The sequence below is a fragment of the Canis lupus genome, chromosome 16, assembly GCF_048164855.1.
Source record: "Canis lupus baileyi chromosome 16, mCanLup2.hap1, whole genome shotgun sequence".
NCBI classification, from domain to species: domain Eukaryota; kingdom Metazoa; phylum Chordata; class Mammalia; order Carnivora; family Canidae; genus Canis; species Canis lupus.
The window spans coordinates 23,206,787-23,226,742 of record NC_132853.1 but is presented as its reverse complement, the minus strand read 5'-3'; the positions used below and the strand labels follow the sequence as shown (position 1 = coordinate 23,226,742).

At 56.4% G+C, this 19,956-nt stretch overlaps 2 protein-coding genes and 1 long non-coding RNA gene across 12 annotated transcripts; 1 reads left to right on the top strand and 2 right to left on the bottom strand.

Annotated features, from left to right (window-relative positions):
- Window positions 1–796: 796 nt before the first annotated feature.
- Window positions 797–3,807, bottom strand: C16H17orf50 (chromosome 16 C17orf50 homolog). 4 transcript variants are annotated; one of them, XM_072779557.1, is made up of 3 exons: window positions 3,699–3,800; window positions 1,568–1,910; window positions 797–1,487 (listed from the first exon to the last, which is right to left on the bottom strand). In XM_072779557.1, exons 1-3 carry the CDS (start codon window positions 3,709–3,711, stop codon window positions 1,259–1,261), a joined length of 585 nt encoding a protein of 194 aa, XP_072635658.1. In that variant the 5' UTR covers window positions 3,712–3,800; the 3' UTR covers window positions 797–1,258. The 4 variants fall into 4 exon arrangements, 1 of the variants encoding a protein (XP_072635658.1); XR_012008661.1 differs by lacking the exon at window positions 797–1,487 and having other exon boundaries at window positions 1,774–1,910; window positions 3,002–3,807; XR_012008659.1 differs by lacking the exon at window positions 797–1,487 and having other exon boundaries at window positions 1,778–1,910; window positions 2,525–3,807.
- Window positions 3,808–6,292: 2,485 nt separating this feature from the next.
- Window positions 6,293–12,696, bottom strand: LOC140606331 (uncharacterized). Of its 7 annotated transcripts, none has more exons than XR_012008663.1 (6): window positions 12,356–12,696; window positions 11,871–12,127; window positions 10,952–11,077; window positions 10,618–10,777; window positions 9,848–9,977; window positions 6,293–9,079 (listed from the first exon to the last, which is right to left on the bottom strand). It is a non-coding gene; the product is annotated as an uncharacterized lncRNA (long non-coding RNA). The 7 variants fall into 7 exon arrangements; XR_012008666.1 differs by having other exon boundaries at window positions 12,496–12,696; XR_012008662.1 differs by lacking the exon at window positions 12,356–12,696 and having other exon boundaries at window positions 11,871–12,319.
- GAS2L2 (growth arrest specific 2 like 2) lies at window positions 10,117–18,306 on the top strand. Its single transcript, XM_072779541.1, is given in 7 exon segments — window positions 10,117–10,912; window positions 12,470–12,711; window positions 13,730–13,837; window positions 15,089–15,185; window positions 15,850–16,102; window positions 16,628–18,111; window positions 18,114–18,306. Coding segments are annotated over 7 exon segments (2,682 nt in total). The 5' UTR covers window positions 10,117–10,473; the 3' UTR covers window positions 18,173–18,306.
- Window positions 18,307–19,956: the final 1,650 nt, after the last annotated feature.

The window sequence follows — 19,956 nt, the reverse complement described above, 5'->3', positions numbered from 1 at the left end:
TCAGCCTTCCTTGGAATGGTTTCCAGTGAGAACAGGTGGGGTAGGGATGCTGGAGAGGCCAGAACCGCGCTCTTTTCTGTCCAAGCCAAGACCACAGACTATGTGTGAGTAGTTGTGATGGGGAGAGGTGGCCTGAAAAAAGCAAAATGTTCCTGCCCTCCCTCACTCCCCAGGCTAGATAGAGAGCCATGGGTGGTAGGAAGAGGATGAGGCGAGGGTGGCGGGCTCAATGCAGAGCGGCACTGCAAGCGCTGGGGTCCCTGCAGGCTGGGGGAGGCCCTGTGCTCACAATGGCCCCATTCTTCAGGCCACACACGCAGCGTTCCAGGAGCTGCTGGCTGGCCAAGAATAGCTGGGATTCCTGGAGAAGGAACCCGCTCCCCAGCCTCTCTGTCTTCTGCTTCAGCCGTCTGGGCGTTTGAGCATCTGGTTCCCTTGTCCGCCCCCTCCACACCTGCCAGTGCCTCATTTGCGCACACACTGACCTCAGCAAGACCAGGCTTCTAGGGGAAGGGGAGAAGGATCTGGCAAGACTCAGCCCTCAGCTCCCCACGGACATTGCTGGCGCTGGCCTACACTTTCTTCTCTGTGCAGGGCGGGGGAGGGGGGGACGGCCGTTGACTGCCCTTGATGCAAGTGCTTTGTTCCACCCTGGCCTGGGGAGCTGGAGGGAGGAGGCTCTCTGCCAGCTCTTTTCCCTCTGGCCTGAGCCCTGGGATGGGCAAGGAGGGTCCTTATCTGGGACCCTCAAGGGGTCACCTGGGAGCCACCTGGCTTCCACCTGGAGACACTGACATTCTGATTCAAGGTTTATTGAATGGAGAGGCAGGGGTAGGTTTCCCGGCGGTGACCGAACCCAGGGGTTAGTTTCTCTAGGCGATGCCTCTGCCACCGGGCCAGAGGACCTGAACTACCCGACAGAGGACTGTGAGGCTGTGCCAGGCGACTCGAGCCAGCTGGGCGGTAGGCACTGGGTGCCGCGGGGACGGGAGCCCTCTGGAAGCGCTAATGGCAGCACACAGCTCCAGGGGATGTTGGGCCGAGCCTGGGGCGGGCGCTCGGCGACAGGCGGCGACGCCCACGGCGACCGCGGCCGGCTCGCGGGCTGGGCGGAGGCGCTGCAGGGAGGGCGGTCCGGGAAGGGGCAGTTCTGGGGAAGGTGCAGGGGGGCGCGCCGCGTCCGGGGAGAGGAGGAGGTGGCGGGGAGGCTGGGCCGGCGAGGACGGAGGGCACAGAGGCTCGCAGCGGGGCGGGGCGCTCAGGGGCCCCCGCCGGCCCCCGCGCCCCCCGCGCCCCCCGCGCCCCCCGGAGCCCGCGCCTCACGCAGATCGCGGTGCTCCAGGATGCAGTGCGCCACGTAGGCCGGGTGGCTGTGCAGGTTCCTGCACTTCTTGCAGAAAAGGATCTCGCAGCGCGCACAGCCCCCGGCGCGCGGACGCCGGCGCCGAGTCTCCAGCACGCACGGCGGCTCCGGGAGGCTCCGCTTCCTGCGCGGGGCCGGGGACGCTCAGGGCCGCGCGCGGCCGCCCTCCCCGCCGCCCGGCCCGGCCCCGGGGCGCGCCCTCACCTGTCGGCGGGGGCCCCCAGGCCGCCGAGCAGCGCTAACGGGCCGAGCCAGCCCCAGAAGCCGCTGTCCGCGCGCCGCAGCAGCGCCACCTGCTGGCTGCTGGATTCCTGGCGCAGCGGGCAGTAGGACACTGAGCCCCGCTCGCGGCCCTCGCCGCCCTCCGCCTCCCGGCCGCGCGCCTCGCCCTCCGCCGCGCTCTGCTCCCGCCGCCCCGGCGCCGCCGTCTGCTCTTCCTCCTCCTCCTCCTCCTCCTCCTCTTCCTCCGAGCCCTCGTCTGCGGCCGCCGCCGCTTCGGTGGCCGGGGGCTCCGCCGGCTCCTTCTTCCACAAGGGGGTCTTCACTCCTGCGGGGCGGTCGGGAGGTGGGGGCAGGAGGTCAGCGCAGGCCCGTCGCCCCCGGGGAAAAGCGGGGTACCCCGACTGCTGTCCACAACCCGGCCACACCCTCCCCCCAAAAAAATCATCCTGAAGGACAGCGTGCGCGGGATGCACCAGACTAGCAGGATTCCAAAGCGAGGGTTACAGGGCGTGCGGGATTTCCCGGGGGTGAGACAGGGCCTGCGGGGCTGGGCCCCGCTCCCCCAGGTTCCTACTCTTCCTCCAGGAGGATTCGGGGCAAGTCACGTCGCTTCTGTCAAGCTCCGTGTCCCCATCTGTAAAAAGTAGTGGCCACCTCAAGGGTGACTGCGAGGCAGGTAGCAGGTCGCCGCGACGTCAAGCGCCCAGCCCGGGGCTTCCAGGGGGGCAACCAACCAGATGGAGCAACAGGAGCTGGAGCCCCTAGGCTGGCTCATCACCACCTTCCTTCTAACTGGCTCGAGGGGGGGACCGAGCTCTGTGTAGGCTGTCAATAAACAGCGGGTTTGTAGGGAGAGGTTTGCATTTTGTTTTCTGCAACGTGGGTCTTGCCTGAAGGAAGCCCAGCTGTGTGGCAGGCACCTCGGATGAGCAAACCCACCTCTGGCTCACATACACACACACCAACCACCATCACCACCACCATGGGCAGACCGGTTAGGAAAAGGCTGCCCTAGGAGTGAGCCAATTAGGAAAAGATGTCTCTTCTTCCTTCCAGGCTTGACCTCAATGGCCGGCTGCATTTCAGCCACCAGTGTCCCTCCGGCTGGAGTCTTCGTGGATGGCACAAACTCCATAACTCAAAACTTGAGTTCTGGCAGGCAGGACGTTCCTGGGCTGCCATGCAAAGTAACCTGGCCTCGCCTAGGCCACCTCCTGCCTGGCACCACCTTGTGTCTGTCCTGCTCTCTGCTGCGTCTGGAGAGCTAGACTCCCAAGGAAAAGCAGGAGGGATGAGGGCAGCGAAGACACAAATGTGGTTTGCCCTGGAAAGGTCAAGAGAATTCCTATCATTTCCTGCCCATCCCGTTTAAAGAGGATGGGGACAAAGAATGGTGAAATTAGTGTTCCAGCTCACTTGTACTGGGCACCAACGGTATGCAGTCACTGTGCTAAACTCTTCATACATTGTGCCGCTTCATCTTCACAGGCACCTCAGGTAGGGGCGAGGGACGTAACCAAGGGGCCTCTGAATTTCATCCAAGATTTATGAAACCTTTCCAAAAAGGTTGTTTCAAAGATGTTGCTGATGCTGAAAATCCAGGGTCCACTGCACCCTTCATTGGGAAACCACACGAAGGAGCCTCTTGGTTGTGAAAGGCCAGACTTAGCGCCCAGCCAGAAAAGGGATGCCGCAAATTTTCGGGAGAAATGGGACTAGGAAACGAAGTTAGAAGGGAAGGTTGGGACTTTGGGTGCCAGGCTACGGAGTTAGGATTTTGTCTTTCAGGAGTGGGGAGCCACTGAACATTCTGATGGAGGGACGTGCTCAGAGTTGTGTCTCAGGATGGTCTGTCGCAGGACAGAGGGAGACCCACTGTGGTCCTGGCCGGAGAAGACAAAGGTCCAAACAGCTGCAGGTGAAGATGAGCAGATGTCCAGAATATTCAGGAAAGAGAGGAGAGGGCTTGTACAAGTAACTGAGGAGAGGCCCGACTTCTGCCCTCAGGCTGCCATGGTGACGGGTGAGCTGGTCCACACCGGGTTTGCATCCACATCTGACACAAGTCAATGGTCCTGTCCTCAGTCCCCACCCTGCCTCCAGCCCCACTCACCATGCTTATCCATTCCTTTCAAGGCTGTGCTGCCCTCTTTCCCCTGACCAGGGACTGGAATGAGCCACGTCCCACAATGCAGAGAACTTTGATCTCTCAGGCCTCTGTTGGATCACAGGGGGTGGGGCTAGAACTTTACCTGCCCTTAGGGCTCCACCCAGGAATAGCTGCCTTTTCTAGAGCCACCAAGACCGTCTCCCTACCTTTCCTCTTGGCTAGGCATTAAAGGGGAGAGAGGGGGTGGCTTTGGTTGCCAGTAGACTGGGTTCAATTCTCAGCTTTACCGCAGAAATGTAAGAGCTATGAGACCTTCAGCAAGCTGTGTTGACCTTGCTCTTCATCTGTAAAGTGGAGCTAGTCACACAGTCTGAGACTTCATCTGGCCTACAGAAAGCTTTCCCAGCATGATGTTTACTTGCATCATTATGTTCCCCCTCCTTTCTGTCTTCTCTCAATCCTTCCTCACCCGGGCTCCCCATTCCTCTTCCAGCTCACTGCCTTAGCTCCAAGACACCAAGGATATGCCTCTAAGTCCAGTAGGAAGCAGGGCCCAGGCAAGAGCCGGTGTCGCTCCCAGAAGTCATGGATGTGTGTGAGAGAACTGGGGCTGGGGGAAAGGATAAAATCATGGAGCCCCAGCAAAATCCCTTATTTCCCCAGCTTTAACAGTGGCATGTGTTGGCAGAGACAGGGCTCTGAAGATGCAAAGCCAGCTCCGCACAGCCTCCATCTCATGGGGAAAAATGACTCAGTTGCCATCCAAGTCTGAGGGTAGAGGGAAGTGGGGTCTCTTCCTTAGGTGTCCCCTATCTCCCTCTGCCTGTGTCTCTGCCTCTCTCTCTCTCTCTGTGACTATCATAAATAAATAAAAATTTAAAAAAAATTAAAAAAAATCCCTGGGTGGCGCAGCGGTTTGGTGCCTGCCTTTGGCCCAGGGCGCAATCCTGGAGACCCGGGATCAAATCCCATGTTGGGCTCCCGGTGCATGGAGCCTGCTTCTCCCTCTGCCTGTGTCTCTGCCTCTCTCTCTCTCTCTCTCTGTGACTATCACAAATAAATAAAAATTAAAAAAAGAAAAAACTTAGGTGTCCCCTAGTTGGTGGAGGCCGGGGTGGTGGTGCGTGTAGAACAAGGAGCACAGAACAGCTCTCAGGGAATCTCCAGGTCACATGGGAGCCACCCTGTCAAGAACTGTAACATGTCCGAAATTTTACTCTTCTTGCGTGCTAGCTTATTAGCTTGCCGGGGTGTCATGGGTGTGCCAAAGAACAGGAGACTCCTGGATCAGAAACAAAGGACTTGATTCTTCATGGCACAGCAGCAGCAGCAGCAGCAAATCCACATCAGCACCGCCTGCCCATTGGCCCCTGGCTGCCATCAGGATGGGAGAGGGGCCTGTGAATGCCTGCCTGCGTGTAGTGGGGTGGGAGGCGGGGCGATTTGCATTATAAGAGACGCTCTCAGTTTAGGAACACACATCTTTTATAATGGGCAGTAAACAAACCTGCTCTTTGCTCCAGAAGGAGCCACAATCACTTTCCTCCAAGGATGTTCTTCCCTATATAAACACCCTGGAAAAGTCAGTGCCTCTATTTACTTGACAAGCAGAAATGCAAAAGACTCATGGAGAATTATCTGTCTGCAAACAAACCCATTTTCCTTACATCTACTCAAAGAGCTTGGAGCCACTATGGCTCTGGATGGCAATTCTAAAGTTCACTCTGGCTAATTTAAAGAGAAAGGATGGTGGGAGCCAACCGAACGGCCAGAAGACTTGGCAGGTGGACAGGAATGGTAGAAAGCTGGTGATTGTAGACACAGCCAAGGTCCACCACAAGAACCATCCAGTTAAGAAACCACTGCAGGGGGCCACCCCTGGTCACTGGCACTGTGAACAACCCTCTTGAGTCACTACCTAGGATTTAATGTCCCATCCAAACCACTGAGCCTGGGTTGTGGCTTTTAGGGAGGATCCCACCAAGAACCACAAAAGGGTATTCCTCTGGTCTGGTCATTCATCTCACCGTGCCTCTCCCACTTTGATCTGCCCAAAAGCCCTTTGTCATCCTTAGGGTGTTTATTTGTTCTTTTTTTGTTTTTTTTCCATTCACTCTTTTCAGGGATATTTTGGGTTTTGTGGACCTTCATTAAAAGTTGGGTTGTTGGGGATCCCTGGGTGGCTCAGCAGTTTAGCACCTGCCTTCGGCTCAGGGCATGATCCTGGAGTCCTGGGATCGAGTCCCACATTGGGCTCCCTGCATGGAGCCTGCTTCTCCCTCTGCCTGTGTCTCTGCCTCTCTCTCTCCCTCTCTGTTTCTCATGAATAAATAAATAGAATCTTAAAAAAAAAAAAAAGTTGGGTTGTCTTAACAAACAATACCAGCATGAAACCACATTGGAAATTGATCACAAAGTAGTAAACACTGTCTGCAGTGAAAGCACGAGAACAGGTAATCCTACCACACCAGGAACATGCCTCCTGCTCTCAGATGCCACTTTGGAAGACTCCTTGAAAGGAGAGAAATTTTACTGATAATAAGCATGAATTCAGACGTGATTGGATTTGTATTCAAAAGAAACTGCTTAAAACCAGAAGAGAATGAGTTACATTTTATTGGCTATACAAGCATTATTTTCTACCATTCACAGAAATCTAGAGAACAAAATGAGATCAAGTGTCAAAAGTTATCTTTTTTTTTTTTAAAGTAGCCTCCATTCTGAGCCTGGAACCCAACATGGGGCTTGAACTCACAACCCTGAGATCAAGACTTGATCTGAGATCAAGAGTCAGATGCTTAACTGACTGAGCCACCCGGGTGCCCCTAAAGCTATAATTTTTGTACTTTTTTAGATTTTAATTTGTAAATTAATAGTGCATACAGCTCATTAACTTGTAATAACCAGGTATAATACAGAGATGCTGTATTCATTTTAGTTGAGCAATAGTTAAGTTACAAGAAGAAATACCTGATATCATGGTATATAAGGGCTCCCAAGTGGGAGTATATATAACAAGACTTCATATAAAATGAATGGGGCCTCTTACTCTTTAAACATCATGTCAGTTAGGATATATTTAATTGCTGGAATATGAGAGTGGCCCAATAATAATGGCTGAAACCTTATAAAATGTATTAGTTCACTTAAGAAGTCTGAGGTTGGAGGCTCCAGGATTGGTTCAGCTTGAAGAGGTTGTTAGGGACCCAGGCATCTCTTCATATTTCCCTTCTGCCTTCTTTGTCTTTCTTCTTGGTTGCAAAATAGCTGCTGCAGCTCCAAGCATCGTGTCCTGGTGCAACCATGACCAAAGCAGAAAGTCTCCACAGTCCAGGGACTTCTTAGAAGCCCTCCAGCAGACTTCTCTTTGAGACTCACTGGATAGACACAAGATACACACCCATCCTAAACCAATCATTTAAGAAAAGAAATAGGATGGCTAAGATTGACCTAGCTTGGCTGTAATTGGTACCTGTAGGACTCTTGGAGTATAGCTATAAAACAACTTTTTTTTTTTTTTTTTTTTTTTTTTTTGGCCTCCAATAGTCCCCTTAAACCTGCTCAAGGGGAAGAAAGCTTCTTTCCCTTGTCCCTTAAGGACAGTTCAGACAGGTCTTATGACTTGTTCAGAGAACTCCCAGGCCATGGAAAAGCAGTCACTGTAGTCACTGAAAGTTGATACAATGTTACATCTCCATGGAAGGTTGGGGCCTTCCATGACTGGTAGCAACAATGTGATGGGGTGACAGGTGGAAGACATGGTCGGGTCCTTCCTCCCTCTTGCTCTGCCTCTCCTTCCTTCTCCACTGACCAACCACTGGTGTTTGCCTTTCCTGCCCCAATCCAGGCAGTCCCTTGGATCTAGGAGGATAAACTGGATTCTGGGGGTCACTCATCCCCCCGCCCTGCACACCTAGGAATCCACTGGTCCACTGCCAGCTCCCCCTCTACTGAGGTCTTCCCCTCTACTGACCCTGTCCCTGGCCGAGTGGCACACAGGAGCACTCACCCATCCTCTGTTCCACCTATGAGAAGACTGCTTCCTGATTCCAGTGCAGCCCTCTCTTTAGTCCCCACTATGGAGCAGCTAGCCAGCCTACAGTTTGCATTTTCGATGTCCCACTCCGGAGTCAGACTTCAGGTCACTGAGTCTCCCTAGTGATTGGGGATAAACGTCTAGTTCTATGATAGGTCCTGTGCCTCTCTCCGCTTCTCCCCTTGTTTGGTGGGAGAGGAGAGAGATGGTGACAGGCATTAGTTTCCTGTTGCTGCTGTAACAAAGTACCACCAAATGCAGTGGCTTAAAACAACAGTTATTCTTTTGCAGTTCTAAAGGTCAGAAGTCTGAAATGAACTTCACAGGAATAAAATCGAGGTATTGGCAGGGCTGACTCTTTCTGGAGACTCCACGGGAGAATCTGCTCCTTGTTTCTTCCAACTTCTAGAGGCTGCAGGGTGCCTGGCTCGTGGCGCACTCAGTCTGCTTCAGCTGTCACATCTCCTAATCTGTGCTCAGACCACCCTCTGCCCCACACCTGTGATTACATTTAAGGTCCACCTGGACAATCTGGAGTATCTCCCCATCTCGAGATCCTTAACCACATCTGCAAAGTCCCTTTTGCCACATAAGGTGCCATTTATGGGTTCTGGGCATTAGGACGCAGCTGTCTCTGGGGCCATCATTTGGCCTGTCATGAGAGGCACAGCACAGCTACAATTCTAAGTCCTCTCCTGCCCTGCAACAACCTAACTCTTGACGTACTCTAGTGAGAGAGAGACCTGAGAGTCAAGTGACAGCTTTTGGATACTGCTTCCATAAGTCTGCATAGAGTCTTGTTCCTTTTTTGGTTTGCTGCTTCCACAGCATCTTGGAGGCTCAACAGAAACCTCAACCTTAGCTCTGCTGTGATTGACGTGAACCTATTGCAGTTCCTCTTCTGGGACTGGGCCCATCTTCCCCAGTTTCAGGGAAGCTCACCCTACTACCTGAACGTAATAGGATTTTATTAGCTTGCAAGAAAAAAGAACTAGCTCTTCTGTACTGGGATAGGAAAGCTCCCAGTGATCCCTGGCTCCCAGTATTCGTGTTCGTACTGCCCTCCCTCGTGAAGTGAGGCCGACCCGGGTGACAATAGGATATTGTGGATATGACAGTGTGACTTTCCAGGCTGGGTAATGACGACAGCGTGGCTTCTGTCTTGCTCTCTCACCCTGGGGAAGACTGGATGCCACTTGGCCAGGACACCCAAGAACCCTATGGAGAGGTCTGCATCGGAAGGAAGCAAGGCCTTCTGCCCTCTTCAATTTTCTTGTTCCCTCATCCATGAAATGGACATAAGAATCACGGTCTTGATGCCTTTCAAAAATAATTGAAAGAAAATCACCTTCTCAAAGGTAAAGAAAAGTACAGCATGATCTGGGTGTCCATTTCCTCTCTGCCTCATACCCTAGCTCTTCCTGCCATTCCCTGGATAATGCCAAGCACGTCCCTGCTTGGAGGTTTGGCACTGACTGCTCCCTCTACCCGAGTACCTTCCCCCGGATACCTGCTTGGCTTGCTTCCGCATTTCTCTCAGGCCTCCGTTCAAATATCACCACATCAGTGAGGCCTTCCCTTGACCACCTCACATAAAATTCCACACACTGTCCCATCTCCCTTAGTGCTATCACCATCTGACTTACTGGAGATGTATGTGTTGTCACCCGTCACCCAATCCCCACTAACATGTGTGCAGCCTCCATGAGGTCAGGCGCCTCACCTATTGCTCGATCTCTGATCTTTGGGCCTATAACAGTGCCTGGCACATAGGAGATCCTTACAGATATTTAATAAAGGAATGCATTGTGGCGGCCAGGGTGAGGTACTGCAGTTGACAGCCCACTCTAGAGGAATCCTGTGGTTCGTGGTTCGAGTGGGGGACGGAGCAGCTTCTCACAGGACATGAGGATTATGGGGCCTAAACAGGGCTGTGGGAGAATCAGCGAGAGCTGGGACCCACCCAGTCCCGAGTGTGAGTGTGCCCAGGACTTTCCACCTACATCATTCCTTTACTCTCCACAGCACCCCATAGGTAGACATCATTCCCATTTTACAGTTGAGGAAAATAAGGCACAGAGAGGCGAGGTAGCATATGCAAGTAACAGAAGGATACAGAGAAGGGTCCAGGCTGAAGTCAGGTGTTCAGCTCTACCGCTGTGTCTCTTTCATCCCCTTACAGTGCTCACTAAATACCGAGGGGCTCAGCAACCTTTGGCCCTGCTTTTCTCCCTGGAAGCCGCGCCCTACAAGCAGGGGAGAGAAGCCAGCCCGGGTCTGTCCTCCGGCTCCATGAGGTCCCAGGGCGGGCTCTGCGGGGCAGTCCTTGGCTGGCTGCCTCCAAGGGCTAACGGGGAGTGTTTGTAGCAGCCCCGTCTCCTAGGAGAGGAGGGGAAAGCAGAGTGGAGAGGCTGACAGCAGGGCTAACTGCTGGCCGCTGGGGGGTGGGGGGCAGCCAGCTGGACCGGTCTAGAACTAGGGGAGAGAGAGCACTGTCCTCACTGTCCATCTGTCCTGGGAGGTAGAGAACTCTGGGCAAACTGGGCAGCCCAAGAGTGAGGTCACTGCAGGGCCACCAAGTAGGGAAAGTTCTGGCAGGCACTGAGGAATGTGGGGGTGGCGGGGCCAGGCTGAAGCCAGCTGCAAGTAGCAGAGCCGGAAGTCCTGGGTGCTGGGAGAGGGGAAGGGGAACCTCTGAGTCAGGGAGAACCAGCCGAGGCCCAGCAGGTAGCCAGAGTGAAGATGCAGCACCGGGAGACGGGGGGCACCCACCCCCTCCCTGCTGAGGGTCCGACCATGCCCCAGCCTGGGGGATGTAGGAGGAGGCCTGGGACCCTGGGGCCACCGGTGCGCAGCATCCGGCCCTTTAAGTCCAGCGAGCAGTACCTGGAAGCCATGAAGGAGGACCTGGCCGAGTGGCTTCGGGATCTCTACGGGCTGGACATCGACGCGGCCAACTTCCTGCAGGTCCTGGAGACAGGCCTGGTGCTGTGCCGGCACGCCAATGCCATCACTGAGGCTGCCCTGGCCTTCCTGACTGAGGCACCTGCTCGAGCCCAGAGGATTCCCCTGCCTCGGGCTGGGGTTTCCTGCAATGGGGCCGCCCAGCCGGGCACCTTCCAGGCCCGGGACAACGTCTCCAACTTCATCCAGTGGTGTCGAAAGGAGATGGGCATCCAAGGTAACCACCCTGCACCCCCTCCCCAGGCCCTTATCTTACCAGACATCCACTTCCTCTCTGAGGCTCAGGCTGCATTGGAAGTCAGGAGCCAGGATCCTCTTTCCTCTTTGGCTTTTGGCCAGCTCCCCTCTTTTCGTGCCTCAGTTTCCCCATCACACAGTAGATCTTCAATAAATACATGTGTTGATTGAATAAGTCATTCATTCAACAAACATACATTTAGTCCCTGTCTCTATCCCTAGCCCAGCACAAAGGACCCAGAGGACTGAGACCCAGTGCCCAAAAAGTCCATGGTCTAGGAAGAGAAACAGATGAATAGAGACACAAATTACAGCCCAAAGTGCTCAAAACCCCCCAAAAGAAGTGTATGTGTTGAGGAGCCAGGGGAGGAAACAGGTGGAAAGTGGAGGCGAAGAAAGGCCACTCAGAGGAGGGAGATTTGAACTGAGTCCTGGGGAACAAATAGACATTTGGGGAAAGGGGATTCTAGGCAGGGCACAGCAGGGGCGAAGGCACAGAGAAGATACTGTGTTTGGACAACTAGGAGAAGCCAGAGTGGGTGAAGACACAGGGCTACAGGGTGTGGAGCGAGGATGGGGAGGCAGGCAAGTGGACATTAGGGAGGAGCCAGCTGTGCTGAGGCTTGTGAGGCACAGGGGAGTGCAGGCCAGGGCCCCTCATCTCCTAGGCCACTGAGCCTGGCTCCCACCCTGGTGCAGCTGGAGGAGGAGACTGAGGAGGAGACCGACCTGAGGAGGAGCTGTGGCAGGAGCTGGCCCTGCCCCCCCCCCAAGGTCCCTCATCTCTGAGGCTTAATGTGATGAAGCTGGGTGTTGTGCCATCCTCCAGACCAAAGGGTGTGTGGGGTGTAGCAGAGGCAAGAGTCAGGCCCGGCTGCTGGCTGGTGGCAAGGCAGTGCAGAGCAGGCTTGGAAGGTGGAGAAAAGCTAGCATCTTACCCAGCACTCCCCTTGTAGCCAGATCTTGTCTGCAGACACTTAACTGTCTTCACAGCAACCAGATGAAATAGTCTACACCCCACTTTACGGAGTAGGAGACTGAGGCTCAGGGAGTAGTCCAAGGACACACAGCTGCTGGGTGGGAGCATCGGGACCCTAAATCAGGCAGTCAGTCTCCAGAGCCTGTACTCAACCTTGCCTGGGTATCTGTGGGCTGAGGGTGGAGTTCCAGAAGTCCGCTGGATATTGGAGGTGAGCTGTGTGGGTGGGAAGCAGAACAAACTGCTTCTTACTGCTAGACCCGTATTGTCGGGCTCCTCTGCTTGGCTGTGTCACCTCTTCCCACTCCACCCTGTCTTGTTAGACGGGCCACCTAGTCTGCACCCTGTCTGCACGAGTCTGTTCAGGCCCCTCCTAGGGGCTGGCCTGACTCCCAGATCCGGCGATCCCAGCCACCTCCCCCCCCCCCACCCCCCCCCCCGCACCAGTGCTCCACCCGGGGCCAGGGATGACCCCAGGGCTCTCCCAGCTGCTCGGTTGGGCGCAGGTCAGCAGGGGGCTCAGGATGCCTGCCCCCCTTCCCCGCCTCCGCTTGCCAGAGGTGGTGATGTTCGAGACCGAGGACCTGGTGCGACGCAAGAACGTGAAGAACGTGGTGCTGTGCTTGCTGGAGCTGGGCCGCCGAGCCTGGCGCTTCGGCGTGGCGGCGCCCACCCTGGTGCGGCTGGAGGAGGAGATCGACGAGGAGCTGCGGCAGGAGCTGGCCCTGCCCCCGCCGGACCCCCCGCCGCCCGAGCCCCCAGCGCGGCGGCCCTGTCACTTCCGCCACCTGGACCAGCTGGTGAGGGGCTCCGGACGCGCCCCCCAGCACCGCCCCAAGCCCCGGCCCCGCCCCAAGCCCCGGCCCCGCCCCTCCAGCCCCGGCCCCGCCCCTCCAGCCCCGGCCCCGCCCCCTCCAGCCCCGACCCCGCCCCTCCAGCCCCGGCCCCGCCCCTCCACCCCGGCCCCGCCCCCTCCACCCCGGCCCCGCCCCTCCAGCCCCCGCGCCGATCGGAGCCACCCCCTTCTGCAGCCCCGCCCCCACCCTGCCCGACTTCTCGGTGCGGCTTGGGCTTGGATTGAGCCGTGTTCCAGGGCGAGGCTCAATCCTCCTCACAGGCCGTCCCAGCGGAGCTGCTCACCACGTTTCTATTACAACCCCGCGCCCTAGACCTGTCTCGTGGGGGCCCCGCGGGAGGGCTTTTGGGCCCACAGCCCCTGGCACCCTCCCTGACACCTCAGGTCAATCCTAGTTCCACTGCGCCGCCGCTCTGTGACTTGGGGCACATTACCGAACCTCTCTGGCCTCAGTTCCCGTATCCGTAGCGTGGAGGTGCGGCAGCCCCTACGTTCTGTGGCTGCCGAGTATTAACCCGGCCAGCGCCTGGGAGGTGCTCGAGCAGGCCTGGCACGGAGGCGGCGCTCGCACTGGGATGAACTCGTTTCTACTCCCCGGGAGTCGAGCTCAGGGCGGTTTCTTAACTTGCCCAAGGCCTATGGTGCCGCGGAGGCAGGACTCCAGCCGAAGCCTGTCAGAGTCCAAGGCCCACCTTCTTCATCAGTACACCCCACTGCCTCCGTCAGCTCACCCCCCAACAAGGGCCCTGGACTCTAGGGGACCACCCAAGGTCTTGTTCTCACTGGGTCATTAAGAGTCTTCGGCACTTGCTTCTCAGCCTCCACCGGGACCTCAGCAGAAGGCTGGAGGCTGGCTCTAGGGACAGGCAGGCTCCCCCTCATTGGGTTTGACCCAGGGTGGGGGGTACGGAGCTTGGGCACCTGCACAGAGAGAGGGCTGAGCCCCTTGTCACTGCCCACAGGTTCAGAGCCTCGTGAGTCACTGCACGTGCCCAGTTCAGTTCTCCATGATCAAAGTGTCTGAGGGGAAGTACCGTGTGGGGGACTCCAACACCCTCATCTTCATCCGGGTAAGTCTGCGGTGGGGAGTAGGGGCGTCCCCAGGATCTGCAGAATAGGGTTGCCTTTTACGGGACCTTGCCCAGGTGTCACCATTCACCCCAACTTATCGGGCCTTGGGGCTTTCTAGCTCTCCCGTGAGGAATTCCCAGAAGATCGTTGGCAAAGTTGGCAGTCCCATCCCCTCCTCCCATTAGGGCAGCCAGAACACTGCCCCCATCTACTCCACCTTAGCCTAGCGCAGAGGGGTGTCCAGGCAGAAATAGAGTGTGAAGGCTACTCCTGAATTTCCTTTGCCTCCACTCCACCCACATGCTTGGTCAAAGCAAGGAGCCTGAGACCCCAAGTTTGTGTTCAGTGCTCAGCCCTGGCCACATGGGCGCATAGTCCACCTTCCACATGCCTGGCTTGGTAGTGAGCAGCACTATAGGTCTAAGATGTGCCTCTCACTACCTGCCCCCTCGTACTTGGCCCAGATTGTACCCAGAGGCTTAGCCAGCAGCTCATGGGCATGGCCAAGCCCTCTCCTTGATCACAGGCCATACCTGGGGGCGGAGCTCCCTGGGTCCTCACCCAAACCCTGAGCCAACAGCTCTGTGAAGTAGGGAGGGACAAGGAATTTCAACTGAGGAAATGGAAGCCTGGAGAGACTGTGACCTGCCTCCGGAATCCCAGAGTGGAGGTGACAGCACTCCCAGGATTCCTGCAAAGCCAGGGCCACTTTTTTTTTTTTTTTTTTTTTGAGAGAGAACAGGGAGTGGGGGAGTGGGAGGGGGCAGTGTGCACAGGAGGAGAATCCCAAGCAGACTCCGAAGTCAACACAGGTTCAGTCTTACAACCCTGAGATCGTGACTTGAGCCAAAACCAAGAGTCAGATGCTCAATCGACTGAGCCACCCAGGCGCCCCTGGGCCACGTTTCTGATACTGCATGTGCAGGTGAAAATCCCTTTACAGTGAAGGGAGAGAAGAGAGTGCTCTGGCATCAGGCTGCACAGTGCTTGTGTGATCCCTTGTCTAGTTGTGAGGCAACTCTGTTTGTCAGCCTGGCCGCCACCTTCGACAACATGTGCTATCCGATGCTAGTTGTGGAGGAGAGGCAGGCTGCAAAATACACCCCTCCCCCAACAATACACCCGTGCAAGGAGTACCTACCTATGTGCTCACGTGTGCATGGATGGGAGTGCCGTGGAAAACTGCAGGCTGCTCCAGGAAGAAGGGACACTCTCCATCCCACCCTCAACCTCATCCTTGCCCCCTACAGATCCTCAGGACCCACGTGATGGTGCGTGTGGGAGGAGGCTGGGACACTCTCAGCCATTATCTGGACAAACATGACCCCTGCCGGTGCACGTCCCTCTGTGAGTCCTGAGAGTCCCTTCCCCATGGCTCTGGGTCAGGAGGCCAGAAGCAGAGGTAGGAGGCAGGTCTGATCTCCAGGGGCAAGAAGTATGTGGGGATGGAGGAAGAAAGATACTATAGAAGGTACTGGTGCAAAAAAGAAAAAAAAAAAAAAAAAAAAAAAAAAACGAAGAAGAAGGTACCGGTATGATGCCCTCAGAAGCCTGAAGGAAGCCATGTAGCCATTGTGCAATACCAATTACAGCCACAAGATTACGCCAAACACACAGAATCAGCATTGGTCAGGGTGCCTCTGGGCAGGGTCTTCGTTCTGGCTCTAATGTCCATAGTAGTGCCACCAAGTATGACTTGGAGGGGTCTTTAGTCCTCTCATAATCTCTGTTAGCATCTCAAGCTACCCCAAATAAGCATGCAATCTAAGTAGAAGATGTGAACTTGCAATGCAAGTGAAGTGCAGCCTTAAATGAGTCTCCACGCGGGGCCCTCTGATCAGATTTCATCCCCTGAGCCACTATGAGGAAGTTCTGGTACTGCCACTGTAGGTCCTACCATCTCTAATGAGGGTTTGGGGCATGAGACAGCTAGGGGAGGACAACACTGGGCCCCATCGGCAGGAATTTAACCCTTTCCTCTCGCCTCTCTCTGGGGGGGCTATGTTGGTAGCACACAAGACGGGTAGTTTCCAGAAGCCTCCTGCCACACTGGTGCAGCACGAAGTGAGGGTGCAGGATGGGCCCTCGCAGCCCCAACCTTGGATGACTATCAGCCGTTCCCAGAGCCCGCTGCCCCCTGTGGACTGGAAGACATACACCTCTTCAGGCCGGAAGCTGAGGCCCCCCACCTCCTCCTCCCCTAGAGCACACAGTGAACGGGAAGCAGATGCAGGAGTCCCCAGACACACAGCACCATTCCTGAGGTACAAGGGGGAGGGGCAGAGCAGGGTCTCTTTCTTCTTTGGAATCCACCTTCTCAGAGGCCGCCCCACCCTAAGAGAAGCAGGTGTCCTGGCAGTGCTCCTGCCCCAGGTGTTCAGAACCAATATGACACACATGCATGGGAGGTGCATGGGGATCATCCAGCTTTTTCATATGCCTTCCCATTTCACAGCTGAAGAAGCTGAGGCCCATAAAGGCCCATAATGATTTCCCAAGGACTTTCTGCCATTTCACAGTAAAACAGACGGGTGACCCGTAGCTCTGGGACCTGAAGTAACCCAGCGTCCAAACCAGGCTTCTATCTGCTACACAGGGAATGAGACAGAGTAAACATAAACAGCATCTGTCATAAGGAGGACTCGGGCAGGCACAGAGGGACAAGGGAGCATCTATTACATTCAGCACGAAGCCTGGCCCTCTTGGTGTGGCTGGGGAGAGGTCATCCCTTCCCAGAGCCAGGAGACTGCACTAGATGATCCTTCCAGCCTTGTGATTCTCTCTTTTAGGTGCCAGGAGAAGCCACCCACCCCATCTTGGAGGCAGCTGCCAGCTGGGGACAGCCCACCCAGCCCCCAATCTTTACCCCCCAGTGGGGGCCGAGACCCACAGTGCACCTCCTCAGGGAAGAGGGAGGAGAGATACTCGTCTGAACATCCTAGAGGAAGGACTCCCACATCTTGGATTCACGAGGAGACAGACAGCCAGGGAAGTTACACCAGGGCCCCCACCCCCCAGAGATTCCAAGCCCCCAAAGCCACTGCCAAAAGGACACCAGCAAGAGGACTATCTCCACTGCCTCGTTCCTCCAGCCCAGCTAGGCCCATGAGCCTCAGGCCACCAACCAGGGGTGAGGCCGAGGGTGCTTCTTTCCAGCCCAGGAAGCCAGCAGCTGTCCGATCTCTGTCCCCTGTTAAAGGGCCCACCAAGATCCCTGTCAGGCCTCCCCCTGCCCGCCCCCCCACTCCAGGAAGCAGCTTTCCAGGTATTGCAAGTGGAGGTCCTATGACAGAATTGGGGAGTGGCCCCATTCCAAGGGCTGTCACTGGGGACCTGGCTGGGTGTAGACAAGGGGACTTCTCTGTGGATGCAAGACAAGGGGACCAGAAGCTGGACACCCAGGTAACAGCAAAAGCTGGGGAGCCCGGGGGCCTGGGCCCACAGGAGTGGGAGAGGCGATATCCTCCCCTTCCCCTGGGTGGAACCAAGGATCAAGCTATCTACCATAGTCCCGAGGAGGAGCTTTTGACCAACATGAAGCTGCTAGAGGTGGCGGGTGCCTGCCCCCAGGGCACAGGGTCTGGAGTGGAGTCTCCAGAAGTCATCCCTCGAAGTGGAGTCTATGTCCCCAGCCTAGGTGGGCGGTGGCCTGAGCCTGGGGGTCCTTATGACAAAGTCATCCAAGAACTGGCTCAGGGACCCCCGCCCCTCCTTAAAGTGGACGTGGGAGCCTGGAAGTTAGCCTCTACGGGTTCCCCTAAACTAGCTGCCACAACAGACTCAGGAAGCCCAAAAGGGAAAGTGGGAGCCAGAGAGCTCAGTGGGGCAAAGGTAAAGGTGAACCTGAGTGCCAAGGAGACCAGGATGAAGAAGGTACCAGGTCAAGGAAGACAGGACTGCTTAGCCCCTACTGTGTCTGCTAGCCTGGAAGCCCCCACACCTTCACCCTCAGACCCCAATTCTGACAAAACCCAGGCATGTCCAGGCAAGGGCAAGAGAACACTCCGGAAGCCCCAGAGAGTTCCATCCATCTACAAGCTGAAGCTGAGGCCCAGAATCCGGCCCCGGAGAGACCACAGGCCTGGGAAACAGCCTTCACGCATCCCCAAGCCATTGGCCTACTTCCCCCTGGGTGCCAGGGCACCCCCCAGCGGCAGGCTGGTGAGAGCAGCATTGGGCAAGGCAGCCCCGGTGGCTGGAACCTCAGCAGGGGAAGAGGAGGAAGGAAAGAAGAGGAAAGAACCGGCTGCCCCACTGAAGAGCAGTCCCCAGCCTTTGGTCTCCAGCAGTGGGATCAAGCTCAACTCCCACCAGAGGAGGAGTCCTGGGTCTGAGGAGGAGGCTTCTCAGCCCCAAGCCTGTGAGTCTGGGGGAGAAGGGGAAGTGAAAAGGATGCCATGTGTCTACTGGACTCCCAGCTACAGGAAGAGCTCTCTCCAGGGCCATGGTGGGGGTGAGGGTGTGGGTGTGGGCAGAAGACAAATACAGGTTCAGTCTGCTTCTCAGGCAAAGGGGCAACCCTTCACTCCCACTCCAACTCTATGGCCACCCGGGCCACCTTAGGGGTCTTCTTGCCTTCCCCCAGAGCAGCTCCTCAAATTCCTGGCCTCTGGCCATGGCCACCATTTCCACAACTCTTCTTATTAAATATTTGTCGGGCAGCCCGGGTGGCTCAGCGGTTTAGCGCCGCCTTCAGCCCAGGGCCTGATCCTGGAGACCTTGGATCGAGTCCGTCAGGCTCCCTGCATGGAGCCTGCTTCTCCCTCTGCCTGTGTCTCTCATGAATATCTACGTTTTGGAAAACTGTCCCTCGATGTTGCCACACAACACAATAATTGAAAACCACTGCCTGGGACGCCTGGGTGGCTCAGCGGTTAAGCGCCTGCCTTTGACTCCTGCAGTCCTGGGACGGAGTCTCACATCAGGTTCCCTGCATGGAGCCTGCTTCGCCCTCTGCCTCTGTGTGTGTGTCTCATGAATAAATAAAATCTTAAAAATATATATATATATTTGTGGGTCTGTCCCTGAGCCCCAAGCTTCTTGAGTCCCTCACTCTAGGATTTTAGTGGTGCAGGAAGATACAGCTTCAAGCGTTACCTGCTGGAGTGGAAGAGGATAAGGGCCAGGGAGCTGGGGGTGAAGAGGTTTCCTCTCTGGAGGCTCAGCCAACTTTGCCAAGAAAGCCGCTCTCTCCAGGAAGCTGCTGCTGCGTCAGCACCAAGGACAGGGACACACAGGCCTTCGGGACTTCAAAGCTTTTGCTCTGGGTTTTGGGAACTGAGATCACTCGGAGTCAGGAAGGATGGCGGAGAGTGTTCTTATCACATCTACAGCCACGAAGGGGCCCGCAGAGGCTCAGCCACAAGTGGGAACAAAGACACATCCGCAGCAGCGGGGGGAGGGGGGTTTGAGACCAGTTACGTAAGTTTTTCCCCAGAGTGGCAGGGGAGGCCTTTCACTTCCCCTCAGGATGGTTTTGATCAGTGTGGGAGGGCTGGAGGGGGAGGGGCCAGGTGGAGAGGTGAGTCCCAAACTCCTCTTAGCCTCCTGGCTGCCCCAGGCTCTGGGACTCAGAGCAACCTCATCACCCTGCCGGTCCTCCGGTCCATCGGCAGCAGAGCTCAGCAGGCCGGCGGGCCCTGTAGGGAGCCCTTTCCCTTCCCGGGCAGGAAAGGAGCCAACCAATGCCTTGTACAGAAACAAGGGAAAACACTCCCTGATTTTTAATCTGACTTCCGATCACAGCGCAATGGGCATCATACACACTTCCAGACCCCTGTGGTGGGAAACCCTGGGTGGGGTGGGGGGTGGGGGGTGGGGGCGGTGGGGAGGACAGAGACTCAGAATGGGTGTGGAAGGAATCAAACTCAAATACTTGGGAGTGCAGTGCAGGGGGCGAGGGGGGCCGGCCAGGCGATACATTCCAATGGCTCCCACAAGGGGCAGCCGGAGGCCTGGGTCCCCCATGCCCACCTCAGGTGCCTCAGCTGGGGGTGACAGTGATGGGGGCAGGTGAGATGCTGCCATCCCTCACCCCATCCATCCCCCTGGTGAACCAGGGGGGCTGGGATGCAGGGGATAAAAGGAGGCAGGCCCTCTTCCTTACCCTCCCACCCAC

Bases quoted from the DNA above. Each gene is read 5' to 3' on its own strand.
- C16H17orf50 (XM_072779557.1), bottom strand. The intron at 1,488-1,567 runs GTGAGGGCGCGC...GGCCCCGCGCAG, and splicing joins CTGGGGGCCCCCGCCGACAG to GAAGCGGAGCCTCCCGGAGC.